Below are 18738 nucleotides of genomic sequence, written 5' to 3'. Positions count from 1 at the left end.
TTTTGGTAAAAATGTTTAATTTAAAGTAAAAACACACCTGCGGCGTATATATATTTTAATATTTTAAAGGGACAGAGCTAAATAAAAGCCCTCCACGCAGCGGCTTATTCCCCCCCAGATTGGCATAGAAAAAAAATCGAATAATTCTTGGTTTAACTGTTTCAGCGCCTGTTTTTTTATGATTAGTTGTGGTAATAGCTTTAAAAATGTTTATTTTTTTTTAAACCCTTAACGGGCTGTTTTATAATTTCTCACACTTCCATCCCATCAAGCGGCCGCTCCCCGTACGCTGACCTCAACCAGAAGATTTCTGCGGCGAGTGATTGATAGGACAGGAGTCAATCTCCCACGCTCCAGATACGGCTTACGGGGAGGAATCATTAGGGACCCTTAATGACTCCATCAACTGCCAGACCCCGGCTAATGATCGCCTGGAACCCCCTCTGACGGCAGAGGAGGCTTTCTCTGAATTTTTATTCCTCCCTCCTTCTTAATTAACAGAAAACAAGGAAAATATATGGGGGGGGTTATATTTAAAAGTTTTTGAGTTATTTAAGAGATATTTGGCAAAAATTGTCAAAATGTGCCATTAACTTCTTAAGTGCTGGAATGATTCCCATCTTGAATGCTAAATTTACCCTAGAAAGCGTTTATATGGACAGCTTAGATCCATAGATGCCTTAATGAAGCCCTAAACCATCCTTACTAAGTGTCACTGTTTAGGAGAGACAGTCCCTGTTTGGCCCCCGAACCCCTCCTCCCCCCCGGCGCCCCTCTTTTCTGAGAGCTCATAATGTTTGCTGTGGATCCATCACAGTGTTCTACAGTCCTAAAAGTCACATTAATTTCTATAGAATCCACAACAATGTGTGTTTATAACTTAAATTGTGTAATTACAATAACATTATTTACATTAGAAACATTGTTTCTATATGCCCCGTCCGGCCCCCGTCTAGTCGCCCGTTTCTCCTGCTGTAAAGACTCAAACCTTAATCAGTCGTTGGTCTCGTCTTAGATTCAGGAGCCGTATGTCTATCCCATGCATGTTTAATACCCTCACTGTATTACCCTCTACCACTTCTGCTGGGAGGCAGTTCCACTTATCTACCACCCTCTCAGTAACGTAAAATCCCTTACAACGCCTTACTGAAACGTACAGAAATAGCTATCGATAGGTCAGAAAGTCACATAAAAAAGTCTGGGCTAAGCCACGCCTCTAACCACGCCCCCCTGAAACAAAATTGCCAAAACCAGCCATTTCAGGTGTTTACCTTCTAACCACCAATCATGACTTTTTATAGGCACAGTGGGCATAACAAAGGGTTAAAACCAGTGTGTCCCCAGAACATTTTCTGTAGCAGGCACTGAGTCAGGGCCCCCGGGGGTCTCTTATCTGCCTTTGATGTGGGGCCATCGCTGAATACCAGCGTTCATCAGGATCATTATCCTCTCCCACCAGTACCCCGGCTGGCGGGGTCCCGGCGTAATTGGTTATTACGAGGTGCAGTCAGCCAAACGGCCCCTTTGTGCCTCCTTCCCACTGCAGCCAAGGTCAGGGCTGGCCTCGGCATCTGAAGCCTTGAAGGCAGCGGTCAGCATCCAGACACCGAGATCCCAGGCGATTAGGTGAAACCCCCCCTTTTAAACCCCGCAGCCGACGCGTTCCTCGCCACACTCGCTTTCATTCATTTTATTGCATTAGCGTGGGTGGAAGCCGAGAATGGCCGCTTTTTGATCGGCTGACCCATTATTCGTATGAGGCCACCAGGGCTTCATGGGAATTTGGGGACGTGAAGAGCACCTTCCACATATTGACCCATAACCGTCCAGCTGCAACCCCCCCCATTCCTCCGTCGGGGTCCCACACTTGGCTTCTTCGCAACCTTCTTCCTTTGTGGTTCTGATCTCCGTCTGGTGACGTACCCGTCGGCTTCGCCAGGACATCCTGTTACCCCCGGCGTCTCATACATTGGCACATTCACCCTTTCCGAGAAGATCACCGCATTCCATAAACGTCCTGTCTACGGAACTTGGGATCGCTGCAGATGGATAAATTTGGAACTTTGGATATTCCTCTGTTTTTGTATCAATCCAAAGAACATTCAGTCCTCAACTGATACAAACCAACGAGATTCCACCCTTGGAGGAAGCAGAAGGCGCAGGACGTTGGATCTCGGTTGCCACCATTCCAGAAGCATTGTTTGCCCACTTGTTCTGCCGTTTACCAAACAAATAAAGCTGATTGCGTTTGGGGAATTGTTTAAAAGCCCCCGACGTGTTTAATCTTCCAACGATAATAAATGACGAATATCTGGAGGGGATGGTTCCATTGTTTAAAAGTCACTGTTCAGCTATCTCACTCGAGATCTCTGATGAAACAAAGTTTTACTTTACAGAGAGGGGGGTAGATAAATGGAATGGTCTCCCAGTAGAGGTGGTAGAGGGTAATACGGCGAGGGGATTTAAACATGCATGGGATAGGCATACGGCTCCTGAATCTAAGACGAGACCAACGACTGATTAAGGTTTGAGTCTTTACAGCAGGAGAAACGGGAGACTAGACGGGGGCCGAATGGGGTCGACAGATTCTATGTTTCTAAGTTTTAACTAATTCGGGTGACATCAGTCTCCGTGCGTTTGATTCTGTGGCCGCTTTACTTCATGGGAGTTGCAGCTTCGGACCTGGAGCGCTACCTGTCAAGTGGTCATCATCTAGAGAAAGGGGCTCTGACGTTCCACGAGTGATCAGAGGCCTTTTGAGGCCGCGCTAAATAATGGAGGCTTCTAAACAGGCTTTCTTGGAAAAGCCGCCTGCGGAGCTGACACTCTGATCCTCTCGGGGCCGTCTCTGCCGATCTCCGCTGCTTTCCCAAAGCCGGCATCAATGGAATTTTTACAGGCATAGCTCTGGGTCACTCGCTTCTTCTCTCCATTGGCCTGTTAGCACCATCTCCCCCCCCTCCCCTCCCCACGCAAATACACTTTTTTGGGGGGCTGAAAACGGCTGAAAGCCGCCATTGTTCCCCCGACCAGAAACAAAAAGAAAAAAAATCCGTGGAAAATCCGACATCTGCATTGTCCAATCAATAGATGAGGAGGAATAGAATTATCCCCCAACTTTTAAAGGAATTCTGTCTCATATCTGCTCAGAGCTTGACTGACGTTTTAATTATTACCCTCCCCCCCACCACTTGTTGGGAAACAAAGCTCGCTATCTGTCGTGTTGATTTGCAGTTTGGGAAGGCAGAGGGCAAGGTGACGATATCTCAACCCATTGAGGGCCGAGACGGGCAAAATATTTTCCCTAGCAGCCCTGTTTTGGGTAAATGAAAGCCTCCCTTTTGTTGGATACTATTCTCCGGGGTTATATGATAACCCAATTAGCGTATTGTTCGCTAAATCAAAGGGGGGGCGGGTGTTAATTGGAATATTCTGCACCGCGGAAGTGGTCCACACTTTTTAATATGTTGGTTTTTAGCAAGCCCTTGTGCCGTTACAGAGTTAAAACATAGAGCCTGTTGGCAGATCGGCCCCATTCGGCCCCCGTCTAGTCTGCCTGTTTCTCCTGCTGTAAAAACTCAAACTTTAATCAGCCCATCCCGTGCACGTTTAAATTCCCTTACGGTATGAACCTCGACACCTGGATTACCCCCCCCCTGTCAGTAATTAATGAGATGATCCAGGGTCCAACTCAGATGTTTTACCCTCCAAACTCAGGAGGTTCTTCAGACTCAACGACTGCCTCTGGGTTTTCCGTAGTTGCTGTCGGGGGCTCCTCTCATGCTGTATTTCCTCAGATGACTTTTTTTTGATACAAATGTAGCAAATCAGAACCCTGAAGAAATACATTTCGTTAGAAGACCAAAATCTCTCGTGTCCATCACGGAACTCTAGTGTTTAGTTCGGAAACGGGCGAACTATACAGAAGCTCTGTGTCCGGGATCTAGAGGAGGGACGGATCCATTAAAAAGTATTATTAGTATAATTATTATTTATTTATATAGTACATTAGGTACAGAGGGCCCGGCTCAGAAGAGCTTACACTCTAGAGGGAATGTCATGGTCCCTCTTTTAGGACCTGCATCTAAAATCCACCTCGTTTTTTTAACTCAGCAGGTGTTTTTATTGGGGGGGGGTCAGAAAGATACCGAAGTTCTGGCCTAAAGGAGAGATTCTTTGCGGGAGAGAGAGTGCTGAGAATGCAGACCATCCCCGGCCTAATTCAACACAGCTCCCAAGAAGTATATTTCCCTCTGATCCCCACCGATACGCGCTCATTACTGCCTGAAGACACTTTTTTTTTTAGCGTTGACCTCCGCGATATGCAGATCTCTGGGAAACCATGCCAGGGGGCTGAGCTGCCATTACTTAAATTGGGTTAAGGCAGAGTTTTGAGGTCTTCTGGTGTCAAAGGTCAAGGTCTTAATCCGTTTAGGGGCACCTGCTTCCTGTTCTTTATTTAATTTCACTCTCTGGAGAACTTTCAAGTTATTGAAAACGTTCCATGAGAACTCTGGAAGGGGCCAGCCACGGGATTCTATGAAGTCATTGAGTCCAAGCTGGCATTGGAAGAGGGGGCAAAAAGCGTCGTGCACAAGAATGTACGGATCACAAGTAACTCTGCTGAAGACATTCAACAATAATTAACGAGGAACCACAGTACGTGTCGTGTCTCTCTCACCCTTTGGGTTAGCTGGGTGTCTGGTGGAACGTTTCATACGTTACACTGGTAGTCATGTTTGTGGGTGGCAGTAGAAGCCTCTCGGGTCGGTGAACCTAGGAGTAGCCAGCTTGGTTTTGTAGAAGCCAAGAAGGGATACAAAGCTTTGTCTGTGTTCCGCTCCGAGTCCATGACCAGATTTGTGAAAGAAATAACGTAATTCTCAGAAATGGTTAAAAATACACCCGTCTGGCCCTCCTATTGGGTCATTTTAATTTGTTTTTGGATGCCAGCTTTGTTTTTGGTCATCGCTAGAAGATCAGGCCCTATCATCTGAGGTTAAATTAAAGCGTTAGTGAAATTTCTTCATCACGACCAAAGTTCAAGAAACTTCTTGAATTTGCCAGCGGTTTTAGTCACTTGGCAACGTTGACAGCGTCGCCAATAATCCACTTGCAACAAGGATCCGGAGCGGTTATCTAAAGCAAACAGAAGCCCAGCGTGTACGGACCTGCAACCGACGGTGGCTTAGGAGACGCTGCAAAGACTAGCGTCTCCGAGCAGCTGGCCAAGAACCAACTCAAAAGTAATCCGTGGATGAAGTCCCACGGAGAAGTATTTTCTTTAAGTATTAACTACCGCTATACGGTTAGTTCCTTGAGGTGCGACTAAAGCGGATAATTTCCTCCAAATGATACGTTTTATGGTTCTAGTTCCCTTTGTACACCTGCGCGGGAGGACATTCCTCGTACCGAGACCAATGGAGCAAGAATGAATGAATGAAGGACGCAGGATAAACCTTCACTGGTGCCATCATTCCATGACGGTGAAAGTGGAATGAGAAGTCCACGTGGTTCCTCACACCACCGGGACAACAGCGAGGGGCCCCCGTGCTTGTTATTGATGCCCATTGGCCTATTGTAAAGCCCCTTCAACAATCCCATAAGGGTATCAAAGATATCGGTCGGGGGGGTGGGGGGGGACCTAGGTCTGATCTATCAACAAGCAGGCCTGTCCAAGCATTCCACGATACCTTCCTGCGCTTCTGTGACTTTTATACATTAAAAAAAGCTGTTATCCCCGTTTGCTTAGCAAATTGTAACCAAATGCAACGATGTAGCAAAAAAATATAAGCAGATAACATTGTGTTTTTGTATATTTTTTAGTTATCCACTTTCAAGGACATTAAGTCCTTGGGGCTGTCTGATCGCTGCTAAAATGTAACTATATACCTTGATACTGTTCCTCAACGAATCCCAAGAGCCATATATAAGATATAATAAATGTAAGATATAATAAATGTAAGATATAATATATATATATATATATAAAATGATATTGCTTCCTTAGTAGCTGGATTCTATAGATCTCAAATAATAATAAAAAAAAAATAACATTAAATCATCTTTTGTATGAAAAACAGCTGGTTCTGTGGAATGCTAAAGGTGCTGTTCCACCCGATCTAATAGATTTATAATATTATTAGTATTAATAATATTTTTACAGTCCATACATTTTAAAGTCAGATTAGTTAAGTAAAAAAAAAAAGGGCCGGGCTCGTAAGCTGACAATCTAGAGGATTTAACACTTTTATAACTAATTGCATTATTGCATTTTTTTTTAATTGCTGAACGGCCAAAACCTTTTCCCCAAGAATATTCTTTCATCATGTGTTAGTTTTTTTTTTTTTTGTTTATCATTTTTCAGGGAATGCTTAATGATCATGTGACTTCATAGAAGTCTCGGTGTTGTTGATGTGATTGAACCCTCAGGGGAAGGCACATGTGTTAAGGTTTATTTGCTTGACGTGCTAGAGGGAGGAATGGATGCCTCGTCTAAATGGAACCGCACCTTCAATCTGGTTTGGACCTTTGCCAAGCGTGCGCAGAATTGGGTCGTTCGTTGGGCATCACCGCCATTTATCTCCCTCCGTCGGATATCGCTCGCTTGCAGTCGGCATTCTGTAAACACATGCGCAGGTACGAGCCGTGTTTATTTTCAGTGGCTGACGCCATGGCGTACTCTATCAAAACAGCTGTATTCCCGTTGCAGAGGGTTCCTAATTACCCCCCCGAGCCAATTAGCAAGGCCTTCATTCATCTCCGTGACTCCTGATTTACGTAGGTAATGGCATCCCTTTCTCGGAAACTGTTAGGAAGCTGACGCCATTATTGAGCGGCCAATGGAGGGGGTGGACGGGACCCCATTAGTCTCAGCCAAAGATGGGGGAGGGGACCCCCATTAGTCTCAGCTAAAGATGGGAGGAGGGGACCTCATTAGTCTCAGCCAAAAGTGGGGGGAGGGGACCCCATTAGTCTCAGCTAAGATGGAATCCCATATACAGTATACATCATGGTTACAGATTCAAGGCCATTTCTAAACTATATGGCTACCAAGTTGAAAATTAAGCTAGAACCCCTCCCCCGCCCAAAAAGGAAGCAATGTCCATGTGTCACCCTTATCCGGCACGGCGGGTGCTTTTCTTTAAGTTCCCTTGGACCTCATTTGATTCAAGGAGAGTGGAGCCAGGAAAGGGTGAGCATGCGCAACGTTCATAAGGCACTGGACAACCTGTTAAGTCCGGCCATGTAGAGAGGTTAAGGATGCCTGTGAGGGTCAGATTTGTTCAGAAGGTTCTTGATTCTAGAAGCACCCCAGCTGAAGGTCGCAACACAAAATGTATATTTATAGCGTTCCTTTATTTCTAACGTTTAGTAGCCATTTTTTACTGTCCCAAAGTAGACTCTTGGCTTCAGGCCCAGTTGGACACCTGGAAATTGCATCCTTTCCTTTAAATGTATCGTCCTTTCTTACATTCCTCCCTCTTTCTTTTTCGCTCACGTATCACAGAAAGTATGCCGACGAGCGAGTAAAGCCCCCTCTCGGCGTTGTCTCGGCGATGCCGTTAATCAGATACAAATGTTTCCGAAATCCCACAGATCGGCGGTTTCATGTCAAAGCAGAATGTGGGAGTTCTGCAACGTGGATTAGATCCTAAAACCTATCACTTGTACAGTTATCATTCCTTCATACGCTCCTCGCATTCGTAACAAATTATAGAAACGCCGGAGCGAAACAAATTGTCTGCATCTGAACCGAGCCGAGCGTCCCAGCCAATCATAATCCAGCTTGACTTCCTGCCGCGACGCCGAGCGTTCTATGGATGCACCAAGTGGCTGCCACCGGCATCTGTAATTACTGATTGTGATCACATGCGACTTCCGGCCGCGCAGATGCACATCAATTTCCAATTAGGAGACTTGGCACGGGGAGGACTCGGCCAAAGGGGGGGGGGGCATTTATTAAAAAAATATGCTTTAATATGTAGTATTTCTCATTTTAAGGGTGCCATCTTTTCACCCCCTCGGGTGTCGGATGTACGAGAAACGTATTTATTTATTTATTAATATTGGTGGAATGAATTACCGGGCTGATATAACCGCGTTTAAGATGAAAACTTATATTTTTGGGGAACTTTATCTCGTAAAAAAACTAAGTAATATGGAAGCTGCGCCCTCAACTGTCAAAATCGCGGGGACTGTTTACCTGTGTCATGTTAAGTAGACAACAGCGCACCCAACTGCCATATAATCAGGCAACCACGACTGTCATAACCACAGAGACGGCGCTCTACAGAAGGACAATGTCCCCAACTGCCAGAATCACAGGGACTGCTCCCCTGATATTATGAAAAATAGCTCCCCCAACTGCCAAAATGACCTCTTCCACAGGGATAGCTCCACTACTCCCCACTCACAAAGCTCGTTGTCTGTTATTATGTAAAACGGGCTCAGGCCACCAGAATTCCAGGGACCCCTCAACCAATTGGGATTTTCCGTCGCCATCAACTGTCCCGGGGATGAGATACGTCATTATTTTTAATTGAATTTCTATCATTTTTTGTTTAGATAGTTCTAAGACGTGACATTCCGGATTCTCATCGTCAACGTCAGTATCCTGTTTCTTAATTAGCAGGGACAAGTTAACCATTTAATGATATCCCGGGTTAATAGAGAAGCCTTCTGTCCTGGCTGTCCACCCAGAAGGTCCCTGACAGACAGTCCATGGTGACTCAACGCCAGCCCAGACATTTTATGACTGCCCCAACCTCTTAATATCTTCTTACAATGAGTCACCTGCATATCTGATGACACGGGGGCCGAGCCGGTCATATGAGGAGGTGAAGACATACGATGGAGCTGTCCACATGTGGTCCATCTTGGCGCAGACCTTTGACCGGCGAACCATTTCCTTCATCAGTGATCCGAATCGCAGAGCGGTTTAAAGCAGAGATCAAAGCCAGAGAGGGGACAGCAGCCCAGCCTCAGGCCGGAGCGTGGCTTGCAGATGTCCTCCTGACAATCAACCAGGTGTCTCCGCCATTCACTTTTCCTGGTCGTTAACGGTTAACCCCTTCATTTGGGGCGAGCGTTTTGTACCATTCTGCATGAATTCCATTAAGTGGCAAAATATTACTGTATACCGGTGTAATTCGCAACAGAAGATTATAATATGGTGGTGTAACATTTTGGACATGGTAGAATGGGTGAGACTGCCGCTCCAAAACAGGGACACTTGGGAGGTATAAAAAAAAATATGACTGATATGAAATATATTATTTAATGTTAATATTCATACTGTGAGCTCCTTTTTTTAATCATGCTTTGTATGTAAAAGGTTCTGAAAAAAAAATATATATTGTTTTCTTGTTTTTTTTATTTAGGGTCTGATCAAAATCCGCGGGGACCGATGCTGGAGAGATCTGACATGTATGAACTACCATTACGAGGTAAGGAGTATTTCTGGAGCGTCATCGTATACCCGACATCCAATTGATGCCGGGGTGGGGGGGATTGCACAGCGAAACAGGACCCTACGACATATTCTGGACCAACATAGACCTAGGATGGCAGGTCTAGGGGGCAGCATTTCCCCAGCTGCAAAACTGGAAGGGGGGGGTCGCCCTTAGGTGATCGGGCCCCCAGGTGTGCTGCGGCTCAGCCTCCAAAGCTCACCACTATGACACGGAGCGCTGGGATATGGCGCTCTGCACTCAAGATGGTGGCCGCGGAGGTTTAGATACCCGGCTGACGGACCGTGCCTAGAGGTTAGAAGTTGCGAGTCCGTCCAGTGTTGGGGGGGGGGCGTTACCATCTTTTTAGTAATAAAGATGGCGACGGTGTTGGTATTTATGATATCCCATCGCCCCCGGACGGACCCTGCTGTCCTAACATCCCAAGGCTGGGGGTGTCTCTGTGACCCGCTGATTTACTCGTTAGTCACCCCTCGGAGCTGACAAATAATTAGCTTTTCTTCGCCGTAATGTGCGAAGCCCGTCCGCATCGCTTTCATGTTTAAATGTGGAGCTGCATCACCTGCCCGCTGTGTGGGTAATTGGTGGCCTCTAGCCAGACCACAAAGTGACTTTGTAATTTTCAGCCGCTCTGTGTGCCGCCGATCCCCGGGTCTCCGCAGCTCGTCGGGGTAGATCTTTCACCGTGAGAACCATGCAGGGCAATAGCTTTGTCTGTCTGTAGGTGATAAACGCCGGAGCCGGAGGGCAAACATCATTTATTAGCCGAGCATCAAGCTGTATTGATCGCTTCGGGGATCTTCAAAGCCTGGAGCGGTAAAGCTGTCGGAATGTCTGATGTGATATTAGGGCCTCGTTAGAGTTCCGTGCGCCGGGGTTACTAGATGTGCGTATTATACATTTTTGGGGGGGTAAATTAAATATTTCACACACTATACAACCGGTGACCCCTGGTTGACCCAACAGGAAAAACACTAGAGGACGTTTTATCTTACTGAGAGGGTGGTAGATAAGTGTAACAGCCTCCCAGCAGAGGTGGTAGAGGGTAATACAGTGAGGGAATTAAACATGCATGGGATAGGCATACGGCTCCTGAATCTAAAACGAGACCAACGACTGATTAAAGTTTGAGTCTTTACAGCAGGAGAAACGGGCGACTAGACGGGGGCCAAATGGGGCCTATGACTTGCAGTTGTGTGATTATATATATATATAGAAAGATACAGGACAGTGTAAAGAAAGTATAAGGTGTGCTGTTGTGTTTTGGACCTCCTGCCACTAGTTGGCGCACTAGATGGAGTCCCGAGGATCCACTCAGACCATTGGGGATCCCTGCCACCATTGTTACCGACCACCCTCATAACCTACTGCGTGTATAGACGGCCGGGGTCCCGGGGATTAGGGTCCCCTGCAATCCGCGCGCACCACTGAGATGTGTCCCCCAGCGTTTGCACCGTTCCCCCTGCGGTCAGGGCACGCTTCAGGACTTCTCCAAATTCGAAGAACAAAGAAAGAAAAAGGGGAATTAGCTAGTGTTTGAAGCAGGGGAATTTGGGCTTTATGAAAACACGCAGTCCAACAAAGAGCATTTCTGTTAACCTTTTCCTCACAAAGTGGCTTCTGAAGGACGTCGCGGCAGACGGGGGTTTTGGATCTTTTTCAGAGCAGCAGAACGTCGCGCCGGGAGCTGAATTCTGAAATTTCTGTAGTCAAATGAGTTCTATTGTTAATGGGATGAACTCCGGGCATGCAAATGATCCATGCAAATATTACATGCAGAGTCCGGTTCCTAGGAGTGTTTGCATATCCACCAAGACCACTCACTGAGCTGAGGGGGGTTCGGTGTCGGCTCTGGCTCCAGTTGTGGGGGGTGCCATGTCGGTTCTGACTTTGGTGTTGGGGGTACCATGTCCGCTCTCACTCCAGGTTGGAGTACAGTGTCGGCCCCTTCTCAGGTGTTGGGGGTACCGTGACGGTTCTGACTCGGGTGTGGGGGTACCGTGTCGGCCCCTTCTCAGGTGTCGGGGTACCGTGACGGTTCTGACTCGGGTGTGGGGGTACCGTGTCGGCCCCTTCTCAGGTGTGGGGGTACCGTGTCGGCCCCTTCTCAGGTGTGGGGGTACCGTGTTGGCCCCTTCTCAGGTGTGGGGGTACCGTGTCGCCTCTGACTCAGGTGTGGGGGTACCGTGTCGGCTCCTTCTCAGGTGTTGGGGGTACCGTGTCAGCTCTGACCACTTGTAAGAGTGTTCCTATCATCGTAACAACCAATATTATTAGACCAGCCCATTGGTTGCTTTGGGGATAAAACCCATTTTCAAACTTTCCCCCAAATTCTCTATTTAACCGAATTCTTATTTATTTATTTTTTATATACAATGACATTTTAGTATTTTCCGTCTAATTTTCTTTTTCTTTTTTTTTTTTTGCTGTACAATTTCCTAGAATTCTTCCGATAACTTGGTTTCGCCGTCTTATTACGTGAAATCTTTTTTTCCCAGAAGCCAAACCTCCGCTTGAATGTCATTAAACACATTCCGAAAGTTGCAGAAACATGAAAAGCTTTATTTAAAAAAAAACAAAATATATATAAAATAAACTCCATCTGGGCAACTTAATTAAAATGACAGATTCCTTCATTATTGCATATCTTCAAAGTGACTCGGAGCGGCCAGCAGTAGCGGAAAGGGTTAATGGAGGCATATAAACCATGGATCTTAATTAGCCGTCCATCGGTAATTAGCAGCAGAAGGGAGAGCACATGCTGTGTTAGCCCGGTGCTTGTTTAATAAGCCTAACATCTTAAGGAGCCGTAATTACTCCGTGAAGCCAGGCCTGGCTCATAATCTTATCAGGCAATATTAAAAGGGTGACGTGAACCCCATCCAGTAGCCGGGCTCCCCAATTATTTGCCTCGTTAGCCCGTCTCCTCCAACGTTCTCATTACTCGGGCTGCTAATGTGGAAGAGGTAGGACTTGGGACCTAAATACCACCAAATACCCTTAACTTTATCAAAAATGTATCCTGTGGCACTTCACAATTGGCTAAAGAATGGAAAAATAGAATGGAACAAGATCTTGAGTTCCAAGTCCCCCCCAACCCGGAACACAAGGTCCCGATCTGGACCCCTGAAATGTTGGGGTGTGCTAGAGTCCGAACTACGTGTTCACCAGGTACGGTCGGTCTACATTCCCCCATCATTAACAGGCTTGCCTGCTGGGAGTTGTAGTTCTTTCACAGCTGGATACCATCTAGGCCTGTTCGTCTTCATGGCTGGGGTCTGGAACGATGGGCAGAATGGCGAGACCGGCCCTTCTTTTGGGGGCTTCCACGTGACCCGCACTCCTACATAATAACCTCTCGCTAAAAAAAAAAAACGCAAGCGAAAAAACAAATTGCGGCCATTAACCGAGCGGCGGGCCGTGCTGATTGGAGGCTCGGAGCAGGTTGTCTCATCTGCTTGTCTGGAAGGGGTTTTGGAAGCTTCAGACCTGCATGCAAGCAATTATCCGCCGGCGTGGCGTGCACGCCGAGGGCAGAGGCAGTAACCCCGGCAGATAACTGTCAGCATACCATCGAAACGTTATTACCCGGCGTCTGGATTTTGTATTCATAGAGCTTTATAATAGTCCTGAGGATTCTTAATGTTTCCCAGGTGTGTTCGCAGCCTGGTGAGTCCAACGGACGGACACCCCGAGAAACCCAGCTTCCTCCGTTCTGCTAAACTCATTTCACCTTCTCCTGTTCCTGCGGTTATTATAGGGGCGACATGGTGTCAGGGTGGTGGTGACGCCGTGTCCCCCGCCTCCATTCTTCTAACGATTTGTCGTCACTGACCTATGACATCATGCACTGTAAGTGAGTAGGGAAGGGACTTATCAGCGTTATCAGGGGTATACCCCGCTACACCATCTGTGTCTGCCACCGTTTAACCTCACCTTGAGAGCTCCTGGCCAGAAATGTCCAGGTCCTATCTGGGAAGAAAAGGGCTGTCCGTACATAGAAGTCCTTCCAGCAGAGCTGGTAACGTCCAATACAGTGACTCGCCTGCTCCTTTAATTTATTTTAAGATTGTACGCTCTGTACCGTTTTTTTTATACATGTTTTTTATGTTACTTTTCACTCTTCCTATTGGATTAGCGCTCCCGAATCCGCTGGCGCTTTATAACGTGATAAGCGACCCAACGCTGCTTGGAATCGTAACGTTATATTATTATCGTTAAATTATTATCGTTATATTATTATCGTAGCGTTAAGTATTATTTCAGTGTTTAGTTCCATCTGTGGGTGCGGGCTTCTCGATGGCGCTCAGAATAACGCGCCGCCTCGTAGACCCGGGTTATGGAAAACACTAATTCCCAGTAAATGGATCTCTGACATTATTGACGGGAGCCGGGAGCCGCTGCGGCGGGAGAGAAATGAAGACGCTCGCTGATTTTCAGAGACAGCATCTTGTTGGGTAGTTAATTGAAGCCCGAGGGCCGTGTTTTAATGATGTCAGGGCAAATTCCTCGAGGTTCAGGACCTATCCACTAATTCAGCCCCTCCCTCCCGCCAGTGATGGCCAATTACAGTCCGCGGGGGTGCCTGGCGCTTGTCATCCTCCGTGGTCATTTTGGGGGGGTCTTGTTTAATAATCTTCCTTTTAAAGCCCAATTTGTCCACGTTGGAAAGATTCCATCCCACGGCATAATATTCACTTGTAGGGGGAATTCAAGATCCACATTTCCCCCAGCCGTGGAGGAGTACAACATTCCACGCTCCTGCGCCCCTTCCTGATTTTATTGCTATTCTTTTTCTTCTTTTTTTATTAAAATGACACATTCATATGATATTTATATATAATATAAACATATAAACATCTAAGAGGTGAACATCCCACCCATCGCAAGGACCTTTTCCGTATCAGTCGGGTTTCATTAAGCTGTGACAGTTGTAACGGTCCCCCCCCCGTCCGTCCGTAGTGTACAACTCATTGGATTTCTCGCTCCTAATCAGCTTAATCCTTCCATTCCCCCCCCCCTTCACAGCCACTTAATCAGCTCTTCACCGGCTCTCTGCCCCGCTGCTCCTAATTGGCTTTTATCTTGTTGAGATGCTTGTTAAGCCCGCAGAAGACAGGAGCACCTTCTCCATTTACCCGACGCGAGCTCCTGTTCTCCGCGTCAGCTGTTAGATCCCAACGTTAATGACCTGGAGGTCCCTTGGCGTGTCAGAGAGCTGATCCTGCCCGGGGACTGGTTTTTATGTTGTCACGTTCGGGAAGGGGGTAAAACATCTCTGTTGCGTCTGAAGTCTGCGCTGCACCCTTTCTGAACTGATTTGTGGGATCCTTGAAATATGTCTTTAGTTTCACGGTGCCGGATTCCAAACCGCGTTGTTAATCATGCCGTATAAACACTGTGGTAGGCCAAGGATACGCAACTTAGAGCTTTCCAACCAGACTTGAACTCCAATAATCCTCCTCTAGCCTTATACCGAGGTGGGTCAGCTCCGGTGGGATAGTTCCGAGAAGGCCGTTGGCTTGTAGGAACGTTCACAATTTCCTGAAATTCTCTCCATCTTGAAGGTGCTTAGAGGTTTACTCTTTGGGGGTCCCAACAAGAAGGAGGTGGAGGTGGCTGATGCCATATCTGCCCTTGCTTCACCCATAATGTCCATCTTATCCACCTGACCAACGAGTTCGTGGTGGGAGAAAAGGCCACATAGATGCCTTAAAGTAACAGAGAAATATCTCTAGGTTCCATCACACCAAAAGGTCAATTCCAGAAACTAGTAGAACCTCACCTTTCTGGAATGTTACCAAGTATCTTCTTCTCGGCTTCCCTTGATATTGTACCCATTTGCATAAAAACATTCTAAGGATTAATGGTAATCAGGATTTACCATTTTTTTTCTTCACAAACAAAATATTCTTCAATATTAGAATAAGATGGCTTTCATATGGAGCTTTGGACGGGTTTGAAGAACATCAGCAGAACGGCATTGATAATAAAATACCAAGTTACTCGACAACAAAATACGGATTGTAATTTTTTTGTTTTTGCCTTATAATCTGATACAAAAGTTCCTATTTTTTATTTAATGCCATTTGGTTGAAACTTTATTTCTGGTTTAATTTTGTTATTATTTTAGGATTTTTTTTTTCTTTAGAATTGTGCGTTTCTCTGTCTGACCATAAAAAAACCTGACCTATCAACAATTATCGTGACCGGTGACTATCCGGTATCCATCGCGTCTAATTCTAAGGTCACGCAGCTGGAAGGTGACTCCCCAAAACCAAACGGTTAAAGTCAAATTCTGGGGGTTTCCGTCCCCCGTCTTGCTCCGGAGTCGTGTGCTTGGAGCTGACCTCTCATCTGGGCCCATAAATCACCTTCCACGCCATTATGAGCAAAATCCTACAGTCCTATGCATGCACAATGGTCTCCTTTGTCTAGTGCTAATTTAATTTATAGCTTGGACTTTCCAAGCGGTAGCAAACAAAAGCTGACACATTATACGCTCCCCTCCAAAAAGAAAAAAAAAAAAAAACTGGCACAGAATCTGGTAACCGGGACATTAACTATTTTGCTGTAAGATTTCAGCGGCGCTCTGCTACGCTAAGCCGTCGGCGCGGGCGGCGAGGGGGTTTAAACACGCATGGGATAGGCATACGGCCCCTGGGTCTAAGACGAGACCAACGACTGATTAAGGTTTGAGTCTTTACAGCAGGAGAAACGGGCGACTAGACGGGGGCCGAATGGGGCCGATCTGCCAAAAAAAGAAAATAAGGGACCCTAATGACCTTCTTCATCATCGCCCTTTTCTGTATACAAAGCATTTTCTTACACGTTAACAAATAATACCAGAGTAGGCTTTGTGGGGGCGGCCATTTTGTTTTTCTGACAGGACTCTTACGAGGCAGCGTTGATTCTAATGCGATTTATAAACTTGGAACTCCTATTTTGTCACTTTGAACCCAGTTCTGTGAGAGATGTTAATATAAAAAATGTCTTGTAACTTGGTTTTGTAAATATATCACAGTTTAACCCTTAACACTTCTAATTATTAGCTTTTATCGGAAGACTAGTTGTGTTGCAAGGAAGTAAAAGTGAAGCAATCACCATAGCAACGAATCCAATATTTCTCATTGCTCCACTTTGGACGAGCCAAGGGTATTCTTGTCCCGGATTAGACGGGTTTCTCGGTTACAGGGGATCTAGAACCAGGTTAAAATACACCGGAATATCTACTGAAAAACAGATATGGCTGTATCAACCCAAGAGAAAGTTTTTTAATTGAGGGAGAGACCTCTGAGGTCCTGAAGGCTTATGTAACTTTACATCTTTTTTTTTTGTGTGTTGGCCCAATAAAAGGTATCAACTTTGACTAAAGACCTCATACCTCGTGCCAAAAAGTCTGGAGGCCCAGACTGAGTGATACTCTGTACTTTTATCGAAAGGGCGTTCTCTATTCACGGCGAGACAAACATGACTTTGGAAATATAATTTTAAATCACCTTCATCGGCCGTCCGAGGCGCTAGTTAATTTATTAGCTGGCGCGGTGCCCATCCTGCCCGTATACATCCGGCTGGGGATCCTCTCAACACCGCAGGACCAATTTTGAGGGTAATTGGGCATATGGTGAAAAATAAACAACTTGATTGTTGGGTAGCGTTGCATCTGTGGGGCACGGAACGGGTTAAACCGCCGAAATCCATTTATTCCGCGGGGAGGAACCATGCATTAGACAGCTGCGGGGCGGTTATTTGCCGTGGCGTTGGGCCGCTATGAATTCTTTTTATGGCCGCCATCTTTTTTTGAGTTGTGATCTTCCTCCTTATGTAGGCGAGGAGGCGTATGGGCAGATGTATACCTCCACAGAACACAGGGCACTTTCCCGCTGTCTCGCTTTGCCCTGTCCAGGTAATGATGTCATACTAATTTCCCAGAATGAGGGCAAAAAAAATAATTATTCTGTATGATGCAGAACCTCATTGTGGCTTAAAACAGGGTCACATTTGCACTTTTGTGATAACGATGAAAGCTGGCCCTAAAAAGTGGCCCCTTTAGAGTGTACAGACTTTTAAATTCTTTTTTTTTTATTTTTTTTAACTCACCTGGTTTTTTTTTACCTTATTCAGTAGAAAAAAATAAAAAAATTATAATATTTTGTTTTAAACTATTCAACAGATTTTACAGTGGAGGATATAAATTTAACTCCCACTTGGGACATCACATTGACAGCAAAAAAAAAAGTAAAAATAAATAAAAAATATAAAAAATAAAAAAAATCATCCAGAAAAGAACAAAAGAGACAAAAAAATTACTGCACATATGTTGTAAGGACTAATATTTTGTCCTCATAGTAATTATTTAAATTCTTTAAAAATTATTTAAAAAAACCCCCCAAAACAAATAGAACTACTTTTTTTTGCCTTAGAAATATCCAGCCCCGCGTCAGCGTATCCGTATATAAAATGTCACTTTCCGTACGTATAGAACACGTAATTTGTACTCGATCAATCCGTGGCTCCAAAACTCAATTAAAAAGGCTTAATAATTATCCAGAAAGGTCAGATCACGCTGAGGACGGAGGCAGTAATTTGTTTCAGATCACAAAGTTCTAAGGGGTAAAATTAAAGTGTCTGTGGCCCCCCTGGGGTTGAGGACAATGGCCCAGCGGTGCTTTACTGTCCTATCAGATGTCTTGTGTGGGACCCCTGAGCGGTCAGCCCCTCTTACCCAGAGACGTGGGCCGGGACAGTGAGTTGCCCCCAGGTGAAAGGCTTCATCCTCTGATACAGTTACCTTCACCGACTCGTGATCCCGTACGGCAACTTAAAATAGACTTCAAAGAAGACTAAACAAGCCCGACGTTAATCAACAAGTTAACCAAACTTAACATTTTTTTAACACACCACACAGTTTTTGGTTTGTTTTTTTTAGGATATCTGGGGAGAAAAAAATTATTTAAACCAGTATTTGCAATCCCTTAAAGTTTGATGATTGGCTGATTATTTCACTGCTTTAATATCTACGTGTTTTAATTGGCACAGGAAACAGGAAGTAGGTAGCGGCTTAGTTGCGCGTCCAGAGCGCCCAAAATCTTGGTAGGTAGCAAGAAATACCTCTATCTACCTGCTGTTATGGTAACGCCATCTAGAGAAGACACAGTATTGCCTCCAAAAGTAACTTTTGAGGTCATCGTTTTGAACATTCCGTGGTATCTTTTGGAATACGGACGGCCGAGCTTGAACTTTCCAGCGTTTCTGGCTGTGTTCC

The 18738-nt window shown here is 45.7% G+C and overlaps 1 protein-coding gene across 1 annotated transcript in view; it reads left to right on the top strand.

Moving 5' to 3' along the window:
- Positions 1 to 18738, top strand: part of LMF1 (lipase maturation factor 1) — an 89509-nt gene that overhangs the window by 29538 nt on the left and 41233 nt on the right. Inside the window, exon 5 of the mRNA XM_053470909.1 lies at positions 9384 to 9449. Within this exon, the coding sequence (XP_053326884.1) occupies positions 9384 to 9449 (66 nt within the window). The remainder of the gene's footprint in view (positions 1 to 9383; positions 9450 to 18738) is intronic.

The sequence above is a fragment of the Spea bombifrons genome, chromosome 7, assembly GCF_027358695.1.
Source record: "Spea bombifrons isolate aSpeBom1 chromosome 7, aSpeBom1.2.pri, whole genome shotgun sequence".
Lineage (NCBI taxonomy): Eukaryota > Metazoa > Chordata > Amphibia > Anura > Pelobatidae > Spea > Spea bombifrons.
This window is presented reverse-complemented; position numbering and strand designations above follow the sequence as displayed.